Raw genomic sequence first — 23,499 nt, forward strand, 5'->3', positions numbered from 1 at the left:
AGGGAATGAAAGAACAGAGGGAAGCTCATAAATACAGTGACCTCCTTATTTTTTTTAAGACTTTATTTATTATTTTTATTTATTTATTATTTTATTTATTTATTTATTTGACAGAGATCACAAGTAAGCAAAGAGGCAAGAAGGGGGGGGGGGGAAGCAGGCTCCCCGCTGAGCAGAGAGCCAGATGTGGGGCTCGATCCCAGGACCCTGAGATCATGACCTGAGCTGAAGGCAGAGGATTTAACCAACTGAGCCACCCAGGTGTCCCCGACCTCCTTATTTTTATCTCCTTCCTTTGACATTCACCTCGGGCACCCTGACTACCAGGGTCAGCTCCTACTTCCAAAGTCTCTAGGCGACAGGGGTCGGGCTAGGGCGTTGGGCCATCTCCAAACCCGACACGGACCTAAAAATTCCTATTTTTCAGATAAGGAAATGGTGGTGCTGGTGTTCCCAAGGTCACACAGCCAGGAGGTCAAATCGAATCTGACCCAGTCCAGGTCTGTGGGTTTGCATAAACCCCATGCTTGGCTCCTCTAGCAGATGCCCCGAGACCAAATCCCCCAGGGGAAGAGCTGCCAGATCTAGCACCCCAGCTGCACCCCGAATACTGCACAGAGTGTGTCACAAAGTACTTTCATTCTTAGGTGACGCATGCTTGCAGGATTCAGGGCCAAAAATTGGGTATCTGTACCTTATACTCAAATAATTCCAGAAAAAGGCTGTCGGAGAGAGATGAAGTAAATATGGCAGATGATAACCACCAATAAACTGAAGTGAATCAAAATTTTGCAAGAGACGTACCCACTCAAATACTATGCCGTGCTTATCTGGAATCCAGATGTGACTAGGCATCCTGTGTTTTATCCGGCAGACCCACACCTCCGGGACACTGTAAACCTATGCAGAAACCCCGGCAAAGACTCAGCGCTTCCTGGGGAGTCAGGCCTTACCTCTGGCGGGAAGGAAACCAGGGCAGCTATGTGGAGTCATGGCCAACTCCCAGGATGGGACAGACAGTGAGGGGCGGACCTAAGAGAAGCCCGGTAGCTTCTCTGCCCCGTCATGCTAATGAGCCCAAAGAAAGCATCTCAACCACCTGTCAGAGGATGGTCCAGAAGAGGGCTTCATTTTGACCAGGAACTTCTAATTTCTACCCCCAGATCCTCTGAGCATTCAACTGTACACTCCCAGGGGCTTGCTCCACAAAGGACGGATTCAGAAACGAACAAGTAATATAACCTCAAGCCCGGAAAATGTCTGGCTCAAGAAGTCATTAATTCTGCCCAAGTCAACAAACTAGTTCCCTTGGCCACAGGGAGCCCTTTGCACAATTTAAACATGAAAATGTGGCTTGGGAATAACTGTCTTTCTTACGGAGGATTCTGTGGTTGGTGGCGACTGTTACCACTCAAACCCTGTCATCAACCGAGTTTTCCAGTTACACGAAATTAAATCTCAGGGCAAGGTCCTAAATCAGTTTTACAACGTGACGTGGATATTGCTTATAAATTGTACCCGAGCAGAACAGGATGGATTTTTCCAGGCGTAATACTGCAGTCCCGCTACCAAAGGAGAGATTAGGAAGGTTATTGAGTCATGTGGTGAATCCGCAGTGTCAACAACCAAATTAATCATTTAAACCGAAAAACTTATTTTTAGCTAATCAGCCAGTATGTACAGATTGAGAGATTTCTATGTGCCCCACAGACATGGGCCCTGTTCTGACGAAGAAATTTAGCTAAGGACACAAAACTGCCATGCGTGAAGTAGCCAGTGAACACTGATGTGCGAGGCCCAGTAATTCAGCCCAAAGAAAGTAATGATTATTTGGATCCTCAGTTGTACGGACCCATCCTAAAATCCCCATCTGGACATCCCACAGTGTGACCAAAAATGGACCTACGATTTTTCTCCCCTAATTAATCCTAAACCCTGTCCTCCTCTTCTCCATCTCAACTTCTGATCCCAGAGGTGGCCTGGGCGGCAGCAATACTATAAACAGTCTCTTCTCCAGGCTCCTTTCAAACCCATTCTCCACCTCAGCCTCCAGAAAGTTCTATCAAAAGTGTCTATGGGAGCAGACACTCTCGCCAGTGCTCAAAGGATAAAGCCCGAGGTCCTTCCCCTGCCTCACTCAGGGGACGCAGGAGGTCACCTGCCATCATCTGTCATTCCCTCCTAGGCACTTTTTTGCATCAGCGACACTCAATCACCCTCTGCTCCCAGGGTAGAAGCTGGATCAGCGGCTTGGTGTGGGAGCTGCCTGGACCTGATACAGCCACAAGATGCAACACATCCAAGCCAGTGCGACAGAGATCTTTCGGGAAGGCAGCACTAGGAGGGTTGCTGAAGCAGCTGTCCTGGTATAAGCCACTTGCAAATGATAAGAATAAGAATAAGAAAAAGATAAGAATAAGATAATGTATTAGGCTTAGACGGGAATAGGGAATACTTTGAAGGCAACTTCCAGGATTCAAGAGCGCTGCTGGTTGTTCTGTTAGCTCAACAGAGAGCCACTGAATAGTTACACACAACCTGACCATCCGCGTCGCTGTCTACACGGTCTACATTCACCCGGAGATGACGCAGACCAACCCTGACAACCTGGCCTAATGGTGTGGGAATGGTTCTCACTAGACTCCCGGTTAATAAAACTCACCAAATACCAAAATGCCAGCTGGTGTGCTTTGTTTTTTAAAAATTTCTCCCTGAGGGGCACCTGGGTGGCTCCGAGGGTTGAGCAGCGGTCTTGGGCTCAGGTCAGGAGGGATCCAGCCCCGCCTCTGGATGCCTGCTCAGCGGGGAGCCTGCTGCTCCTGCCTCTGCCCCTCCCCCATCCCCTGTGGTGAGCGCATGCGCATGCTCTCTCTCCCGCTTGGGTGCGCTTTCTCTCGCAAATAAATATCTTTAAAACTAAATAATTTTTTTTTCTCCTTGAAACGAAGCAGACCTGATGCAGACTCTCCTAGTAATGTAAGTCACTTGTACTGCTTACCTTTTTTAAAATTCTTTTTTTTTTAAGATTTTATTATTTATTTGACAGGGAGAGAGATCACAAGTAGGCAGAGAGGCAGGCAGAGATAGAGGAGGAAGCAGGCTCCCTACCAAGCGGAGAGCCGGATGTGGGGCTCGATCCCAGGACCCTGGGATCATGACCTGAGCTGAAGGCAGAGGCTTTAACCCACTGAGCCACCCAGGCGCCCCCCTTTTTTAAAATTCTGCCGCGGGACAAGAAAGAAGCTGCCATCCGCATTCGACCCTAACTCTCCGACCTTATTTTCACTCAGGAGCAAATGCAGTGGCATTTTTTAATGTCACTGTTGATGAGCCCATTTTGCTTTAACTGCGATTGTAATAATTTCAGCTAATGAGGTCTGACAGTTTATGTTCACACATTAGTTCATGCGGGAGCTGCTACGCTGCCTATAAATGACAGAAGGGACCACGCGGGCAACAGCCGTCCCCAAAAGCTCTGGCTACAAAACAGCCGCTAGGTGACTTCTGTTTAAATTTAGGTTTTATTTATTTATTTGACAGAGAGAGAGAGAGAGAGAGAGAGAGAACAAGCAGGGGGACCAGCAGGCGGAGGCAGAGGGAGAGGCAGGCTCTGAGCAGAGAGCCCGATGTGGGGCTCCATCCCAGCATGACCTGAGCCAGCCACCCAGGTGTCCACCCCCCAAGATGACGCTTTAAACGCTTCCGTGTGATAATAAACGTGAAGCCAAGGCTGAGAAGTGCCAGACCAACGGGAGAGAAAGCAGCCACCAGATGGAACCTGGATCAAGGGTCAGGTGACCCCTGGAGAAACAGATGTGCATGCCGATGCGTGTGCAGAAGTGTGTGCGGAGGGAGTGGCTGAAGGAGCGGATGAGAAGGAGGATTTGTAAGACGTGACTCAAGAAGTGGCCCGTGAAAACAATGCCCGGGTTCCGTGCATAACCCGTAGAGCCACTCTTACTGTTTCACAACCTGTTGGGCTGTGATTACATCTCCCGGTCAATGGAAGTGATGCCTTCATCGCCTGTTACAATCACGGTCTCCTCTACCTTCCATTACTGTTGATCATCAGAAGGACAGCGTCAAAAGCAACTCCCCTTAAAGTGGGACTTGCCAGAGCGGTAACCCTGCTCTAACGATGGCATTCTGCCTCTCCTTCTCTAGAAAGAGCGTAACACGCAGATGCTGAAGGGGCCAGGCGGGTGTGGTGAGTGACGCGGCCGCGGGTTTGCCCATCTGTTTGGTGTCAAACCCTGGGGATAATATTCACTTCTTCAGAGAACCGTGCCCTCTTCCATTTTTGTTAAACACACCACCCTCTCAGCCCCTTCCATTTCCCTTCTTTTGGTAAAGAGATTCAGATACAAACAGGTTATTTCTCTACTCTAAGAACGACAACAGAGCAGGCAGGATAACACAAAGGGCTCCTTCCCTGGGCCTCCGAGGTAGGGAGCCGGCAGGAACATGAGGGACATGGGAACAAGGAGGAAGGTCCCCTCTGAAGGGCGGCCTCATTCTGCCCAGACAGCTGTCACATCGGATGGTGGCAAGGTTAGCACTCACAGCATCCACATGCTTCAGGAGAAGCTGGAAACCGGGACTATTGGGCAAAGTTTCGAGATTTTAAAGGTATAGTGAGGCAATGACCACTGGCCTACAGAGTATAACAAAACTGTGAAGATAAACAACATGAACCATAATAAACAAACAAGATCATCCCCAAGGATGTACGTCTTCATTTACTCATTCTTGCATTCACCAAGTAATACTTATGGACATCTGTTATGCACGACGTTGCACTTGATGGTATGGGAAGATGACACACAGCTATAGATGACAGGGCTCCACCTTCAAAGGGAGCTTTCAAGCCAGCTTTAAGTACTAAAGTATGTCCTACGGATTGACATAAGGACTGACATTGTCATAGGCAGGGCTGAGGCTAAAGGCGATTTTTCAAATAATTCAATTATAGAGATGCGCATGGTCTTGTCTATTTCGATTAGCACACGGGGAAGACAAGTCACTGAAGCTATAGCACCGAGGACCCAAACTACGAACTTGACCCATGGGCTTGTGTGGAGACTGAAGGAAGGCATGTACAACCCACTAAAGAAAATCCTGGTGGCTTGATTAGTTACATAGTTTCTGAATTGTTCTGCAGAAATGTAACAGAGATACTATGTTATTTTTTTAAGTTATTCTAAAAATCAGCATAATGAATTAAATGAAAACTAGAGTAGCAGCTCTCAAAGTGTGGTCTGAGGACCTCTGGGGATCCCCAAGACCCTCTCAGGGGGTCCACAAGGTCAAAACAATTTTCATAATAATATTAAGACATTATTTGCCCTTTTCACGCTCATTCTCTCATGACTGTAGACAGCAGTTTTCCAGAGGCCATAAGACATGTAACAATGTCATTGCTCTGACAGCCAATACGTGCTTGGGTACTCTTGTGCTATAAAAATTTATCAGTTTTAATTTCTGATATTGTAAATATTGATAGATACAACTCACAGAAACACAAGCCTTTTGGGTCTTCAATTTAAGTGTAAAGAGGTCTGCACCCCCAAAATTTGAATTAGGTTACAAATTCTGCAAGGGCAAGATTGTGTCTACTTTACTCTTGGATCCACAGCTGCTAGCACATTGCCTCACAAATGGTCCACACTTGGTAAATATTTGCTAAATAAATGAATGACTGCCAAAGTATATACGTAAAAATACTTTTAGATATAGACAGCAACACCAAAAAGTGGCCTTATTTTCCTCTGTTGCTTTTGACTGGTTACCAGCGTTGACGAAAAATGGTCCCCGCATTTAGTACACCGTGTACATACAGACTATTTCCCGATGACACAGGCCATAAATGCCTAGTCGCTTGGCCAACATCCTACGTTTTCATTAATGGTCTTACAATCCCACCTGCTGATTCTTCCCCAGGACACAAGCAAATGTCTGGCGGAACAGATGGTCCCTTTGCTGCACCCGACAGAATGAAATCTTGCACTTTATTAAGAAAGCAAGAAAAAAAAAGAAAGAAAGCAAGAACAGTTCTCACAAGCAACACCCTTCCCCTCCCCCCACCCAAATCCTTCCTTTAATGTAAACTTGAAGAACAATAGTAACCACAAATAGTAACGTCTTCAGTTGGAATTGTCATCTCTTTCATATACCCACTATACCAGATGAAATTAAAAATAAATAAAAGTGGGGACAGAAGCACCCTGTTTTTGTAAAGTGTATTTGTTACTATATGTGCGTAAATAAAAATGTGGAATGATTAACACTATGTCAACAGTAGTTATCTTTGTTTTATTATTTTTTGTTGTATCTGACTTTGTAGAATGGCATGTATTTCTTATCAGAAAAATTAAAATAAAGAATAAAACACAAAGGTTAAAAAAGATAAGGAACCGCTATCTCGAGGAATAAAGATGTGGGCTGCCATAAGGACCATCCAAACCAGTCAGGGTTAGCTTTTTAACGTGGGGGCCAGGGCTAAGGAGTCTGGCTCAGCAGGTCTGGCAGCATCTCATTTTGAAACTCTATAAGTGATTCTGATGTGGTTCCTAGAGTCTAGGGACTACACGGAGACCTACGGGTTTACTCCATTGCCTTGGCCATTAATGAATGCACTCATGGTCGCTAAGAATTAGTAAGATATTGAAAGAAACGTAGTACGATTTTGCTATCACAAGATCACGCTTCTAAAAGCCAGGGAGGAGACAGATAATTTTGCTTAGGAGCTAAGGCATCTTGCAAGGATACTGCCTCTGCTTAAGGGTCTATGACTTCTGCTTGCGCTGAACCAATCACATTAGTCTGTTACACATTTGGAAAGGAGAAACCACGAGATAAAGCCTGCCCATGGGAGCTTCAGCAGCTGAAGCATCCCACAGGGCTGGGGCCCAGGAAGCCCCCAGTGACTAAACAGCCTGGGCTCAACGAGTCAACAGAGGAAACTATCTGGGAGGGGAAACCAGAGGAAGGAGTGGGAGATGCAGAGTGTGCCTGGGTCCTGCTGACTTTCCAGTTTCCACTGTCCTCTCACGAGGCCCTACTGTTCTATGGTTCTCCCATGAGCTTCCTCTTTCAGCTTTACAAAAAAATCCCAATCATTCTGGATCCAGCTTGAACGGGCTGTAGCTCCTTGCTCTTCTTAATTATTAAGAATAGGAGGACAGTGTGGTATGTGAGGATAGAACTGACTGTCCAAACCAGGGATCTTTCAAGAGGAAAGAAGGTGTCAGGCTGATGCTAGGACAGCAGGTATAAATAAACCAGGATTGTTTGGCAACAGGCTCTCTGGTCATCCTTGGGATGGGAAAAGTGATTTAGGAGACCCAGCTTGCACGCCTAACCCTACCCCTACCTCTCCATCTGGCCTCTGGTAAGTCAATTTTCTACCTTTCCTGCAGCACATTAATATAAAGACAATTTGGTACCTACTGCCATCTATTTTAAAGCTGATAGGGGCTCAGTTTCCTTGACTATAAATTAACAGATTCAGTGATGTTTCAGGTTTTTTTCTTACTCTAAGGTTCTAGTCTTCACAACTCTGAAAAGAGGTAATTCAAGGGATGAGGTAGACAGGTAAGAAGAAGTCTTTTAATTGATCATTTTTACATAAACAGACATGAAGATGTTTAACTAATTCGACTTTAAAAAAAGAAGACCCCCCACATATTCACCATTAATGTTATTTGGTTAAATCACCCACGATTAAATTTTATTTCTTGAGGCCTCAGCAGAATAGCTCCAAAGCTCTATGGCCCCTAAAAGAGGCCAGCTGCTCCTGCTTGCCCAGAGTCTCAGGTCCCAGCCAAGGATAAAGTATATTTGTCCCATTAGTCTCATCCCTGACATCCAATGCTGTCATCCTTCCTTGGCCGGCGAGTAGGAAACATGCAAACAGTCTCTTTCCTTCTCACTGGTTCCCTTGCCAGAACTTTTCTTTTCAGCCAGCCCGGACTCTGACTGGCTCTGCATTCCCATTTCTGGGAGATGTTCAAACCATCAGTGAATTAAATTTGTCTAAGGGCAAATTTAATATTCTGAGCTGCAAAGCCGCTCTGGAACAGAGCTCACGTGCCTAAGTCACAGAGTCCTGGAAGTTTGCAACGAGAAGGAAACTTATCTACTACATAAGCTTCAACTCACAGATGACAATATGAGAGCTACAAACAACAACTGTGAATATTTGGGCATTTTGCAAGGTGCTGCACTGGATGCTTTATGCCAATCCTTTCATTTCATTCCCGCAACCAGCCTAAGACCAGTGTCCTTATTACTCCCATCTTCTACATGAGAAACCAAGCTTTTGAGGGATTCAGTATTTGCTCCTTGGCTGGCTCAGCTTAATCTCAGTATTTGTTAGCAACAGAAAAAAAGAATTTTAGCCAAGGTCTGCTGATTCCTAGAACACCGTTTTTTTGACTCTAATGACCAAAAGGGAGGCCACAGGCATTTATTGTGTACCCACCATGGACCAGGAACTGTGCTAGGTGCCAGGACAGCTGGTGGGCTTAGCAAGGGAGACAGAGCATAAAATTCTGCCTTTCCTGGCTCTGGGGAGAAAACAGAGATGGAAAGGTTTCTGCAAAGCTCTGTCTTCAGGGAAGTCAAAATGCTTCAGGGATGCCGGGGTGGCTGTTAGCTGAGCCTCCGACTCTTGATTTCGGCTCAGGTCATGATCTCAGGGTCCTGGGATCAAGCCTGGTGTCAGTGTTGGGCTCCGTGCTCAGCACGGTGTCTGCTGCTCCCTCTTCTTCTGCTCCTCCCCCTACTTCCACTCTCTCTCTCTTTCAAATAAAAAAATAAATAAAATCTTAAAACAGGGGGTACCTGGGTGGCTCAGTGGGTTAAGCCTCTGCCTTCGGCTCAGGTCATGATCTCAGGGTCCTGGGATCAAGCCCCACATCAGGCTCTCTGCTCAGCACAAAGCCTACTTCTCTCTCTCTCTCTCTCTCTGCCTGCCTCTCTGCCAACTTGTGATCTGTCTGCCAAATAAATAAATAAAATCTAAAAAAAAAATCTTAAAACCAAAACCAAACAAACAAACAAAAAACCCCCCCAAAAGAACACTTGACAGAGAAGGTCCAGATAATGCTCAGAATATCCCTCAAGAAGTGGGTGTGGGCAAACATAGAGGGAGACATTACTCGGCCTGTTTTGCAACTGAGAAAACTGAAGCAGAACCAATTGTTGGGACTCGCCCAATAGAGGCGGTCAGTAAACAAGGGAGGCCCAGAATGGAACCAAACTGTCTCGGTTCCTTCCACTCCATTCACCAGCCAAAATGTAAATCTCCCTTTAATCTTGACATCTCCCCGCAAATCATTCCAATAGAAATTATGTTACCACGCTTCTCAGAATGAGCTAAACCTCCTCTTCTGAACGTCACCCTTTTCCTCTCTTCTCTTTTTGATATAGACAAGACAGGCCATGGATAATCTTCACATGAAAAAAACAAAACAAAAAACAAAAAAATCTAAGAAGTGGGAGCATCAGAGTGGACTTCGTTACAACCCTACTAAGGTCAAGTTATGAAGGAATCGTTCTGTAATGACCCCTCTGGCCATGATGGTGGCGGCCATGACTGACCAGCTGTCCCCTGCTTGGGCCGTCTAGGGGCCGTCCACATTAGCTCTCTCCGTCTCCCAATGGCACACACAGGCAGGTCCAGGGTTCATGGGAAGCTTATACAACATGAGGAACCCTTTCTAAGCAAAAAAAAATTTTAGGATACAGAATCAGATACAGGGTGTTGGAAGGGCCTGTGCAAGGGCCTGCGGCGGGAGCTGAGTGTGCTCCACAGTAAACACACCACCGAGCTTGAAACAGCAAACACCCTCGCCTTCCCAAGTAATGAGACGGGGCTCGGGGAAGTTAAGTCTCTTGCCCAGAATCAAAGCGCGTGCAAATGGTTAAGGTCAGGATTCGAACTCAGGGTGTCTGATTTCAAATCTCATGAATTTTGTCTGTATTCATGCAGCTTCTAACAAAAATAAAACTTCTTTACAAAGCACTAACTATATTCCATGAAAATTACCCATTTTCCCCTGATAATGTTTATAGCCTCTCTATTCTCCTGAGTTGTTATTATTCCCATTTGCAGACCGGGAAACCCAGAATCAAGGAAGGTTAAGCACCTGGCCCAAGGGCCCCCAGCTAGTTCCTGGTGGAGCCAGGGTCCGTGTGGAGGAGTGTGGACGGCAGAGTCCCACTTTCTGTCCCACTCTCCCATGTTTCCATACTACAGGTGACCCCGGAGAGGAGAACGGTAACGACGGTAATGCGTGACGTCTGGCTGACTTGCGATATTCCTGCCCACTGAAACGAGCTCTGTCATTCGATTTCACATGCCACTCTGCTCCATGTTCCACAACGGGGTGAGGGAATTCTGAAAATCCACGTCCCCTGTCCTATACTGAATTAGTCTGATCAGAGTCTATTCCTTACAGAGAAAACCACATACAAAAGCCAATCACCAAATATCAGTGCAAAGTCAAGGCCCAGGCAAGCTGCCTCAAGGCCACCTCCCTAGTGCCCATGAAAGGGGGACCCGCAGAGCATCAGAGGGCTGGTAACATCTGAGGCGGGGTGAGACCACTCACCTCCCGGAGCTCCCCTTGAAACCACCTTTTAAAGCCACACAAGAAGATTCACAGACTGACTATAATTGGATTGCTTCTCACGCTGGTCACCCAAGCCAGAGATTATATCCTTCAACAATCTCGCTGTGGATCTGCAGGTAGCCAGGAATACAGAAGACTAGTATTGGGTTTTCCCTTGACCGTGGGTGCTCAGGGACAACAGCGGTCTTCGGGAAGCTCAGACAGTGAGCTTCATCTTCCCACAATAACATGAACTCTAAAATTAAATTAGGTTTTACCATGACTTTTGCCTTTTAAAATTTGCCTCCAGCTGCCAGATTCCAAGTCATTGATGGCTTTTGGCAACCTCTGTTAAAGGAGTATGTCTGTTGTCACCTGCACGAGACAACTTGACTAACCGGGAGTTCAGGGATCAAACTGGCTTTTTAGTCCAGGTGACAGCAAGTGCAAACCAGTGGGACAGATGAAGCATGGGGCCACGGTTCTAACGAGGAAGGCTGATCCAGTGATTTTTTTTTTTTTTTTAAGAAAAAGTGATCCCAGTAACTCTCTCTTGTTCCTCTTTCCTCTTTCCACACAGATTGGTGGATGTGGGTGAAAGGCAGAAGGAAGGAGCCCCAGGAAGGTCAAATGACTCAGAAGTCTTCCAAATGACCAGCTCTCCAGCCCACTCATCTAGGGTAGGAGACAGGCTCCGATTCTTTCAAGAATCTAACTGCGTCCTCGCCTGAAGCTTATGGTTATTTAAGAAAAGCACGAATCCGTGATGAGACAAAGCAACCCAGGCCCTCGCGATGAGATGCCACAGGCTCAGTCGGGGGAAACCAGCACAGACTCTGCGGGACTGAAATGTCACCCGGCCCGAGGCCTGGCCTCCCGCCCAGCAGCCGGGCCCAGCCCAGGCAGGCGCGAGCGCCGCGGACCGCAGGGCCCCGCCGCTCCGCATCCCGGCCCCGCCGCTCCGAGGGCTGCAGCGCGCGGCGACAGACCCGCCCGGGCTCGGTTTTGTTTTCTCATGACGTGGGAGGAGAATGTGTTTGGGCCGGATAGAGACTGGGGCGTAGGCAGGGAGGACGCGGAGGGGAGGCGAGCGGTAGAAGGTGAAGGAAAGCCTCTCGGAAAAGTCTAGATGCGCAGTTCCAGCTCATCCTCCCCATCCTTCTTTAACCCTTTCCCATCCGCCCAAGAACACAAGCCATAAAGGAGGGCTGCAGCCCGGGGGTCTGCCGGGGAGGACGGTTCCCTGCACGAGCTCCAGCACTGGGGGGTGGGAGTGGGGCGGTGGGGGCGCTGAAGTGTCCCCCGCCCGACCCGGGAGCGCGCACAGCTGCCCGCGCGCGCGCGCGCGCACACACACACACACACACACACACTCACGCGCGCGCACGCGCCCGCTTCACCTTCTCGATCGTCTGGTCCACGGCCTTCTGGAAGACCCGGGCCACCAGCAGCGTGACGCTGGTCACCAGCAGGAGCAGGGACAGCGTCCCGACGGTGTAGAAGCAGCACCTGCCCATCCCGCGCGCCGCTCCCGGGCCCGCCCGCCCGCGACCGCGCGGAACCAGGGAGGGGCCGCGGCTGCGGCGGCCTCGACACCCGCGACCCTGCGGCGCCCGCGGCCCCCGGCTCCGGGGCTGGGCTCCCGGCTCGCGTGCACCCGGCCGGCCGCCGGCGAGTGGGACGAGCCGCTTCGCTTTCGGTTTCCCCGGCTGGGGCAGTCGGGCGCCCGCCCCGCGCGGTCGGGAGGGAGAGAGGGAGCGCGCAGGGCGGTGACGCTGGCCGGCCCGGCTCGCCGCTGCAGGAGGAGGCGGCGGCGGGCGAGCAGCTGCGCGGGGAAGCGGGCGGGGCGGAGGCCGGGCCCGCAGTCATGTGCCCCGCGGCGGCCGCGGCGATTCGGCCCCCGCCCGCCGCGCGCGTCCCGGGCCGTCCCCGGGGCTCCCCCGCCGCAGCCCGGCCCAGCCGAGCCCCCGCCTCCGCGACGGGCGCCCCGGCCGCCCGGGAAAATGGCCTGTGCTCCCGGCGCTATGAGCTGCGGGCCTGCCGAGGGCCGGGCGCCGGGGATTCGGGGGCACCCGCGTGCCCCGCTCCGGACCGGCGCTGCAGGGACAGCTCACAGCGGTTCTGCTTTCGTGGGGTGCGCGCTGAGATGTGGGCGCTCAAGCCCGCTCTGTCCGGTGACCGAGGACCCCGCAACTGGACTAGATCTTGGAGGATGTGAAGGGCTTATCCCGTGTGTGTGCGAGCCGTTTCAAAGAGCGGAAAAACGTGTGCGAAGACCCCGGGGGTAAAAGAGGTCAGATGGCAGGAGGAAAGGAGGAAGTTCCAGCGAGGCTCAGGTGTGCAGGATCTAAGGTGGGGGCGGTGTTGAAATGCGCTCTGAAAGGCTCTCAGGGTCCGGTAGAAGAGCTGGGACGTTACCCCTCAGCAGTGAGGCTCAGGAAGACGCGTCAAGCGGGTGAGGGTGACTTTGTCCCTATTGGCTTTGCTCACCATCATCTCCCAGGCGGACAGGCTAAAGCCTGCACAGCCCGAACTCAGAGCTCGTGGGAGGAATGTCAACCACGTGCCGGCCGTCGTGAGGGCCTTTCACGCAGCCATTTATTTAATACTGCCACGTCGTGACTTGGTGGCTGTCTGTCCCACTCCCCCCAAGAGCAGTGCCAGACAGGAACACTCTGCAAGAGACTGACACGCAGGAAGCCGGACCCGGGATGCAGGTGTGAGCTCTGTAGAGAAGCAAGGAAGGAGGGTTATGTGGAAGGACGCTTCTCATGCCGTGGGGCAGCTCTAAGAAAGTAAGAAAGTTCGGAGGGGCTGTGGGGGGTGGGGGTGGTGGTATCCTCAGGCCCCACTGGCCTATCCCAGGAGTCCAGCATCTCCCAGGAGTAGATCTCTTGGACTTAGTCGTGGCTGGGAGCAGCGCCAGGTGGCCTCTGCACGGAGCCAGGGATGAGTATCAGAGGACAGATTTCTGATCTCGGGCTCTGGGACAGTGCACTGGTCGGTTATGCTCTGCATTGGAAGATTGGAAAGGTACATTTCCCTGGTCGCCATAATGGTATGATTCCTGTTCGACAAGAGGAAACCGTGGCTCTGAACGGTAAGTAACCTAACAAGCTTGACCGGTTGCTGAATGTTGGAACCTGTCTAGACAGGAAGGCAGGCGGGTGTCCTCCAAAGTCCCTGCTTTTTCTGCCCTGTGCACTGCTGCCTCCCAGCTGCCGTCCATGAGAATCTGCAGACAGGCCATTCAGCAGGGGGACTGGGTTAAGGACTCAGTGAGATGCATTGAAAATGGTGGCAGATTCTTCGACACTCCTTCTGTTGAGAGGTGGGATCAATACCTTGTGCCTTCGAATTTGGGCTGGATTTAGTGATTTCCTAAACCAATATAATATGGAGAAGTCACATACTCTGGAACTTCTGAAGTCAGATCATAAATGCCTCGCAGTTTCTTTCTGCCTGGGGCGCCTGGAAACGGTTGCTTTTGGAGGCCCTGAGCCACCTGAAGGTCTAGCTACCCTGAGACCTTTATGCTGGAGAGAACACAGGAGAGCCATTGGGAGATGGCCTGAGCCTGCAGGAAAAGAGATGCGCCCCCAGCCCCTTGCTGTCCCCAACCATTTGAGTCATGGCCCCCAGACATATGGAGCAGAGTGGTTCTTGCCTTGCCTTACCTGAAATGCAAAATAAAGGACTGCTGTTATTTTAATCCGCTAAGGCTTAGCCTAGTGTGTTACTCAGTTTTGGATACCTGGAACAGATCGTAAGGGCAGGACTGAACCGGGACGTTGACAGTGACAGTGGTACCCACGCCCAGCTCTCCAGTGAGAGCCCCAAGGGGGCTGAAGGGGAGGGGTCTGGGATGATTCAACCCTTCCAAGCCTCATGGCCACAGTGCCTCGGTGGTCCCAGTCTTCATGCGCCCACAATCAGCAGCCTTCCCCCGCACACACCTGCCACGGTAGTGCTCTATTCTGCCCCCCATCTCTGCTGTAGATTCCAGCCATCCATCTCAGCTCTCCCTGTCCCCCGCTTCGCTTAAGAGACCACGTTACACCCCTAGCCCTTGCTCCTCCCCTGCCTGGGCAGTGGTTGGAGGCTCTGCAGTCTGTGTGTGTCCTCTCCCTCCCGAACTAGAAAAAAGATTCGGTAACCTTCCTTCCTGAGTGTTTGGCTCCTGGCTCCCAGCAGCTCATGCTCAAATTGAACCCTTCCTCCCCCATGTCTCAGACTAGATTTTCTGTTTGCTAGCTCTATTCTCGAGAGCAAACTCCATGGCTAACATCCACTCCAGGGCTGGGCCACCAATGCCGGGCCACTCTTCCTTCTCCTTGTCCACTGAGGTTCCTTTTGGCCTCTTGTCTGGGCCAGTAGGGGAGTAACAGACCATGCGGACGGAGAGATAGGCCCAGACGTGAGAACTACATCTTGGTGTGGGGAGGGCTGCTGAACAAGGGTGTCCAACTCTGCTGCCCTCAGTTTACCTTCCCTTTGAGGCTCTCTGGCTCAGGCAACACCACTCCATTGTTTCCATCATGTCAGGCGGCTGGTAAGCTGCTTCCCCTTTAAAACTCTGGTCCAGACTAGACAAAAACCTCTTTCTTGGTTCCTCTTAGCATAGCTGACCAGACTAGCATCTAAAAAATGCACTAAACACTAACAAAAGGACCTAATTACAGAAAATATAAACAGCTTAAAAAAAAAAAAATCCATGTTCCCCAAACAGCAGTCTGTAATCCCACAGTAATGGCTGTCATATCGTAAAGAGATGACACGGCTTTTTAGTGCCTGGCCTGGCTGGCTTTCTGCTCAGTCCTCTCTTCTTCTCCACCCCATGGTGGCTACAGATAGAGACGATGCCCCCAAGCTCCCACATTCCACAAGCTTCCCAAAGCCCCTTAGAACTTCCTCCTTATTTCTGATCTATGGGACATGTCGCCGCCACTGCTAATTGGCATGATTAAGTCTGTTTTGTGCTCCCTCTACAGGTGAGACTCATCTCTACATAGGAGGGGTGGTACACAGGCTACTATCCCCCTGATAACCACTCTCTTGAGGGGGAGAGGGCCTGGGAGGAGATCACTGCTGCTACTGGTTAGATGCGGAGGCTGACACCCTGCTGGGAGACAGTCAGGAATTTTCTACTCTATACCTAAAGTCAGGAGGACAGGAATTTGAGAAGGACAAGGGCCCTTATGATCACATACAGGGGCCTTCTGCAAAACTCACAGTCATTCAAGACTCAGAAAGAGAAAAAACTTCCTTCACAAACTCTAAGAAAGGCTCCAGGACAGCAGACTCTGAGACCAGAGAAGCAAGAGGGGCTCTTTGGCCCCCCCCCCCTGAAATCTAGACCGTTTATGTCTTCAACAGAGGTTATTGGGTAATCACTGTGTACTTTTATGTTAAAATTATTAATGTGCTAAGTGTAAAATTTTATTTTTTTAAGATTTCATTTATTTACTTGGGAGAGAGAGAGAGCACTCGAGAGAGAGAGAAAGAAAGCATGAGCAGGGGGAGAAGCAGAGGGAGAAGGAGAAGCAGACTCTCTGCCGAGCAGGGAGCCTAATGGGGACTCGATCCCAGAACCCTGGGATCATGACCTGAGCCAAAGGCCGATGCTGAACGGACTGAGCCACCCAGGTGGTGCCCAAGTGTAACCATTTAAAGTATACCCAATTTTTACAGGTAGGGCAGACAAACTCCAAACATGACTGTGGACAACTCTTCCTTTGTAGGCTGCTACCGCTCCTACAATCCGAGGTGGAGTCTCTCCCCATCCCTTAAATCCGGGCTGGCCTCAACCTGCTCCAGCCGGCAGATATGGTGGAACTGACGACTGTGTGCCAGTTCCCAGTCTAGGCCTTAAAGGGTCTGGCAGCCCCTTCCTTTCCCTCGTTGAGATCCAGCTCCCATGGTAGAAGCTCGGAGAGACCACTGGGTGATGAGAGGCCACGTGGAGCGAGACTCTGGAGAATGAATGAGAGACCGTCAGGGATGTCATAGCCCATCCAAACCCCCACATGCTAAGGGGGAACAGAGATGACGGGCTGTCCCTGCAGAGCCCTGCTGGAACTGCAGCATTGCGAGTGCATGAATGGCTGTGTGTTAAGCTGCTCAGTTTGGGGGTAGTTGGCTAGGCCATGGTAGACAAAGGAAACAATTTCTGTCTCTATCCTTCTGCTCTTACCGGTCACTGCAAACTCCTAATATATATATTTTTAAAGATTTTATTTATTTATTTGACAGACGGAGATCACAAGCAGGCAGAGAGGCAGGCAGAGAGAGGGGGAGGCAGGCTCCTCGCTGAGCAGAGAGCCCGATGCGGGGCTCAATCCCAGGACCCCGGGATCATGACCTGAGCCGAAGGTAGAAGCTTTAACCCACTGAGCCACCCAGGCGCCCCAAACTCCTAATATTTAAAGAATTCCTTTATGACACAACTGACAGCTCCTGGACTAGAGATTTTTTGTCTTTTATAGGTCATACTCTGAGCACGGCAGAGCACATGGAATCTGAGGCTGTCCGTGGTCCCGTCTGCTACCTCTTCCAGCCACGAAACCCTGTGTTTTCCCCGTCACTGTCTTTGCAGCCCAAGCTAGGGCAATCTTTTCTAGTTTATTTGGCTTTGGCTTTGGCTTTATTCTGCTTGGGGTTGTGGAGAAATAAGGAACCCCCCCCCCCTTCAAATCTGTGTTTCTTTTCTTATTCCTCTAAGGATGTGGAGTTTTTGAAACATGGTAACTGGAAAGCCACAACCTATTTGCTTTGTTCTCGTCCCTCCCCTGAAGCCACAAACATAGTCTCTTCTGAGAGAATGTGTGTGATGGTGGTGGTGGTGGTGGCGGCGGTGGGTTTGGCGGGGCAGAGGAGCGAGGGGGAGAAAAGAAACAGTGGGCAAAAATGGTTACTATGTCAACAGCATTTATCTGTGGCCAAGCGGGGTGCCAGACACTAGACCTGCATTACCTCTCTGAACACTGGCCATACCCTGTAAAGTAGACGTGGTGTCTCCATTTTAAAAATGAGGACACTGAGGCACAGGCAGTTTGACCAAGTAGTTCAAAGTCACGTGGCCAGTGAGAAACACAGCCGGTGCTGAACCCACATCCACCAGACATTAAGCCTGGCTCTTTGCCATAACTCCTGGGTAGAACTTCCTGTCTGGGGTTTTCTGAGGGAGAAAGACAGCAGTGACGATTGATTTAACAAAAAAAAAAAAAAAAAAAGCTGTGACAGTACCAACATTCTCAGCGACGTGGGCAACCAGGAGGGGTGGTGGGGTTGGCATTAGCTGTTTGAGAGAGAGAACGTCTCTGCCTGCCTGGACTTGGTGTTGGACGAGAAACACAGTCCAGGAAGGAGCTGCAGGTTCCCCTCAGCCTCAGGGAAGCTACAAGTAAATTTCCAACGTATGCCCGGATGTGAAAAGTATTACAGTCTGTTCTCATTTGAGGTTGTTTGATGGTACTTTCTAGAAGCAAATGAAGTTTGAGTTAATCCTTTTTTTTAAAAGATCTTATTTATTTATTAGTCAGAGAGAGAGAGAGAGAGCGAGCACAGGCAGACAGAGTGGCAGGCAGAGGCAGAGGGAGAAGCAGGCTCCCTGCCGAGCAAGGAGCCCAGTGTGGGACTTGATCCCAGGTCACCGGGATCATGACCTGAGCCAAAGGCAGCTGCTTAACCAACTGAGCCACCCAGGCATCCCTTTTTAAACCTTTCTATTTACTTATTTGACTGAGAGAGAGAAAGGGAGCATGCCCGCATGCAGGGGCGGGGCGGGAGGGCGGGCGGAGGGAGAGGGAGAAATCCTCAAGCGGACTCCTCCATGAGCACAGATCCCAACTTGGAGCTCTTTCCCAGGGCCCTGAGATCATGACCTGAGCAGAAACCAAGAGCCACACGCCCAACCGACTGAGCCACCCAGGTGGCCCTTGGGTTGTGTTTGGACGCTGCTCAGCTCCACGTGGCACCTGATGAAATACGAGGTCTGATTCCTGCACGTCATGAAATCAGGGTTAAATAAGCAACATTAGAGTTTACGGTTATTGTTTTGTGATTTATTCCATGGGTAGAAGTTGTTTTAGATGAAAAAGTCAGTTTTACTCAATATCTGTCTCTGGGTGGGGAGAGAGTGGGGGGAGCAATGGGGAGTGAAGAGGGCTCCGCCCAAGGGTCGGGACAGTCCTTGGCAGCCCCGGGTGGTAGAAAGAAAATGTCTGGCTGACTGGAGAAGGGGCTGTGGAACGGGCTGAGGGTAGGGGTTAAGGTGCTAGATTCTGGAAAGTCTAAAAATAGGACCTGTCCCTCACCTGTAACCTAGAGCCACATCCCCCGAACCTCTTTGAAATTATCACCCAGGAGCCTCCTGTGTGAATACAACACCAAGAAAGATGGTTATTCAGTTAACTTTACAACTGGTTTAGAAACATTTCCAGTTCCTTGATAAATAACCAGATTCTCTCTTTTTAGCTTTAATGAAGGATGTTTTAGAATATTCATGACTAGTGACTGCTTCAGCTGCATTGCAATCTGTGGGGAGCAGTACTGTTTTCCTGCGTTTCTAATCAAGCCAGAGGAGATAAGGATACTAATCACACTTTTTTAAAAAGTTAAATATAGCCTTACCATATGTTCCAGCAACTCCACTCCTAATTTACACCAAAAGGACTAAAAACAGGTACTCAAATATTTGTACATAAATATTCATAGCAATACTATTCACAATGGCCCAAGGGGAAAACAACCTGAATGTTTTGGCCGATGAAAGGATAAATAAGATGTGTTACGTAAATACAGTGAAATATTACTCAGCCACTGTACTGATACATGCTACAGCACGGAAGTGTCTAGAAAATAGTGCTAAGTGGAAGAAGAGAGACACCAAGGTCATATATTGTGTGATTCCATTCGTGTGAAGCATCCAGAATAAGTAAATCCATAGAGATAGAAACGAGACTGGGAGCTGTCAGGGAGACAATGGGGGCAATGGAGTTTTGGAACTAGATAGAGATGGTCATTGTACAACAATGTAATTATACTGATGTCACTGAATTGTGCACTTTGAAATGGTTGGTTTTATGTTATGTGAATTGCACTTCGGCAAAAAAATACAAATCACATTGGAATTTTATAAGAAGATGGGAGAGTTAAGAAAAAGATGTATCGATATCAAACACTCCCAGGGTTTTTTTTTTTTTTTCCCTTTTACTTTCTCATATACCATTTGATTTGAGGGATACTCACTCCTAGAAGATCTTTTGAAAATCCAGTAATTGTAAACAATTCTAGAAAGTTCTAGAATCTTTTATCTCCAAAGTGAAGATAAAAGGGATAACCAGTTATAAATACATTCTCTATTAATGTAAGGAGCAGGACTGTCCAAGAATGTGTGTTCACCTGGGGTCAGCAGGGACCCCTCCAGGGTTTTTCTCTTTATAGGGGTTGATCCTAGGGTCTAGAAAATAGTGTGCTAAGTGGAAGAAGAGAGACACAAAGATCATATATTGTGTGATTGCATTGGTGTGAAGCATCCAGAATAAGTAAATCCATAGAGATAGAAACGAGCGTCAGGATCCCTACTCAGCGGGGAGCCTACTTCTCTCTCTCCCTGCCACTCCCCCTGTTTGTGTTCTCTCTCTCTGACAAATAAATAAAATCTTAAAAAAAAAAAAAAAGAATGAGGGTCCTTGGCTAGTATTAAAAAAAAACCCCAAAATAAAAAAAAAAACAACAACAACAACAAACCAACCCAAAACCCCAGAAAAACAAGTGTTGGCGAGGATGTGATGTGGAGAAAAGGGAACCCTGGTGCACTGTCAGTGGGAATGTAAATTGGTGCAGCCAGTGTGGAAAACAGTATGGAATCTCCTCAAAAAATTACAAAAAAAAAAAAAGAAAGAAAGAAAAAGAAAGAATTATTGTATGGTCCAGGATTCCCATTCAGAAGAATTGAAATTAGGGTCTCGAAGAGATACACGCACTCCCACGTTCATTGCAGCATTACTCACAACAGCCAAGACATGGAAGCAACGGAAATACCCATCAATGCCCGAATGGATAGAGAAATGTGTTATATTCACACAATGAATATTATGTTATTCAGCTTTAAGAAAGAAAGAAAAAAAAATCCTGACATTTGAGACGACGTGGGTGGACCTGGAGGGTATTACGGTAAATAAAATACACTAGTCATGGAAGGACAAATATTCCACGGTACCACTTATATGAGGAACCTAAAATCGTCAGCTCACATAAGCAAAGAGTAGAATGGTGGTTACTGGGAGCTGTGGACAGCGGGCAACAGGGGAGGTATCACTCAAAGGCTACAAAGTTTCACTTAGGCAAGGTGAGTAAGTAGTAGAGATGGAGGGTATAACGTAGTGCCTATAGGTAACAATACAGCATCCTTAAAATTTTGCTACAAGCATAGATCTTATGTTAAGTATTCTTTTTTTTAAGATTTTATTTATTTATTTTATTATTTATTTGTCAGAGAGAGAGAGAGAGAGAGAGCACAGGCAGGCAGAGTGGCAGGCAGAGGCAGAGGGAAAAGCAAGGACTTTGGGGGAATACATGTATGTTTATGGCATGTGGTGCCAGAACAGATCATGATGATTGTGGGAATATGCTTCTCTCCAAACTCATCAAGTTTATATATTATATAGATAAAGCTTTTTAGTGTCAATCATACCTCAATAAAATGGTTTTTATTTTATTTTATTTTATTTTAAAGGTTTCATTTATTTATTTGAGAAAAAGAGAGAGCATGTGCATGAGCAGGGCGATGGGCAGACTCCCCACTGACTGTGGAGCCTGACGCAGGGCTCAACCTCTAGACCCTGAAATCATGACCTGACCCAAAGTCAGATGCTTAACCGACTGAACCACTCAGGTGTCCCTAAAGTGGGTTTTAAATAAGTGAGGGCTCCAGCCAAATATAATGTCAGAGTTCTACGTAGAAATTCCAGAGGCTGAGCAAGCCCAATACTTTGCCTAAAATAAAATCTTACTATTTGATGGTGCAAAATATCACTTTTTAAATTGAGCCTCCTGGGGGGGGGGGTGGGGGGCTCAGTGGTTTAAGGATCTGCCTTTGGCTCAGGTCATGATCCCAGGGTCCTGGGATTCAGCCCCGGGCATTGGTCTCCCTGCTCACCGGGGAGTCTGTTCTCCCTCTCCCTCTGCTGCTTCCTCCCTCCCCTGCTAATGCATGCTCTTTCTCTGTCAAATAAATAATTTTTTTTTTTTTAAATGGAGTCTCCTGTCCTTCTGAACAGTATCTACCTTGCAGCCCTGCGGGGATCGTCTCTCTAATCACAGTTTTTTCCTCCCCCTGCCCCTAACCCCAATGTTGTCTTGTTGGGGCCTCTCAGGTCCTATGTAATCACCAGATTCTCTAGGGGGTCTACAATATAAACCTGTGCTTTTCTGGCTAATGTTGGAAGCCTCTTAAATTCTCCATTTACTTGGGGTGCCTGGCTGGCTCAGTCGGTAGGGTCTGCACAGCCCCAGACTCATGAGGCTCCCTTGTCCCAGGGGTCTGCACTAGCCCTCCAGCTCAGGTCTCTTCTATCAGTAACTCCCTCGTAAGAAGCAGACACAGCTTCTGACAAAAATAACTCATTGGTAATTTCAGTAGGATTTTAAAGCAATATGACAATGATTGTGACCATAAAAATGCTGGGCAAAGGTAAAGCCCTTGCTAAGAAATGACACGTGTCCTTTAAGTGGGCCATGATTTCTGTAACAAAGGAGAGACAATGACAGAAACCTAGATAATTCTCATTGATGACGTAACAACTCTAATGAATGACCTTACCAATATTTGTTCCCTTCTTCCAGATAGTTCTCAAATTTTAATGAAGGTTTATTAAATTTGCCCCAAAGAACACTGAAAAAGTGATATGTCTTATTTGCCATCTATGGTAATTGAGAAAAAGAAGGGAAGACTTGGATACCAACAGTATCAGACACGTGAACTTACGACAAGAACGAGATGGAACTCCTTACTATATGTCCTGAAGTTTGCCCTCCTGGAAGTTGAAAGCAGGTGTTATATAGAAGAAGGCAGGGAACTTTCTACTTCCATGCCTTACTCCTGTTACTGTATAAGAATGGAGAAACCGAGGCACAGAGAGACTCAACCATGAGGTTATCTCTGCAGTGCTTAGAGGAGTTCCCAGAACATACCAGGTTCAAATATTTGTTGAAAACTAAATGTCAGGGGCGCCTGGGTGGCTCAGTGGGGTAAGCCGCTGCCTTCGGCTCAGGTCATGATCCCAGGTCCTGGGTTCGAGCCCCACATCGGGCTTTCTGCTCAGCAAGGAGCCTGCTTCCTCCTCTCTCTCTGCCTGCCTCTCTGCCTACTTGTGATTTCTCTCTGTCAAATAAATAAATAAAATCTTTAAAAAAAAAAAGAAAACTAAATGTCAAGACTTTGACTAAGGTGGGAGGAATTTAGGGGTGCTGGTTAAGGGAGGAGGAAGCTTTTTTGTCATGATCATCTCTGTACTTGATGTCAGTGTTCGAGGGCACTTCCTATCCAGCTGTCCTCATCCAATGTGCTTTCAATAAGCAATCCCGTACAGAGAGCCCTTGGGTAGAGTAAACTATCACCCAGACTCATCAGGCCAAGTTGAGAGAACTCATGGGATCCTCAAAGTTAACATTTCTTTTTTTTTTTTTTTTTAGATTATTTATTTATTTGACAGAGAGAGATCACAAGTAGACAGAGAGGCAGGCAGAGAGAGAGAGAGGGAGGAAGCAGGCTCCCTGCTGAGCAGAGAGCCCGATGTGGGGGTCGATCCCAGGACCCTGAGATCATGACCTGAGCTAAAGGCAGAGGCTTTAACCCACTGAGCCACCCAGGTGCCCCGAG

At 48.5% G+C, this 23,499-nt stretch overlaps 1 protein-coding gene across 1 annotated transcript in view; it reads right to left on the bottom strand.

The window, feature by feature from the left end:
* Positions 1-12,335, bottom strand: part of SCARB2 (scavenger receptor class B member 2) — a 69,587-nt gene extending 57,252 nt beyond the window's left edge. Inside the window, exon 1 of the mRNA XM_047719576.1 lies at positions 12,017-12,335. Within this exon, the coding sequence (XP_047575532.1) occupies positions 12,017-12,133 (117 nt within the window). The 5' untranslated portion in view covers positions 12,134-12,335. The remainder of the gene's footprint in view (positions 1-12,016) is intronic.
* Between the last annotated feature and the right edge of the window lie 11,164 nt (positions 12,336-23,499).

The sequence above is a fragment of the Lutra lutra genome, chromosome 2, assembly GCF_902655055.1.
Source record: "Lutra lutra chromosome 2, mLutLut1.2, whole genome shotgun sequence".
Taxonomy (NCBI): domain Eukaryota; kingdom Metazoa; phylum Chordata; class Mammalia; order Carnivora; family Mustelidae; genus Lutra; species Lutra lutra.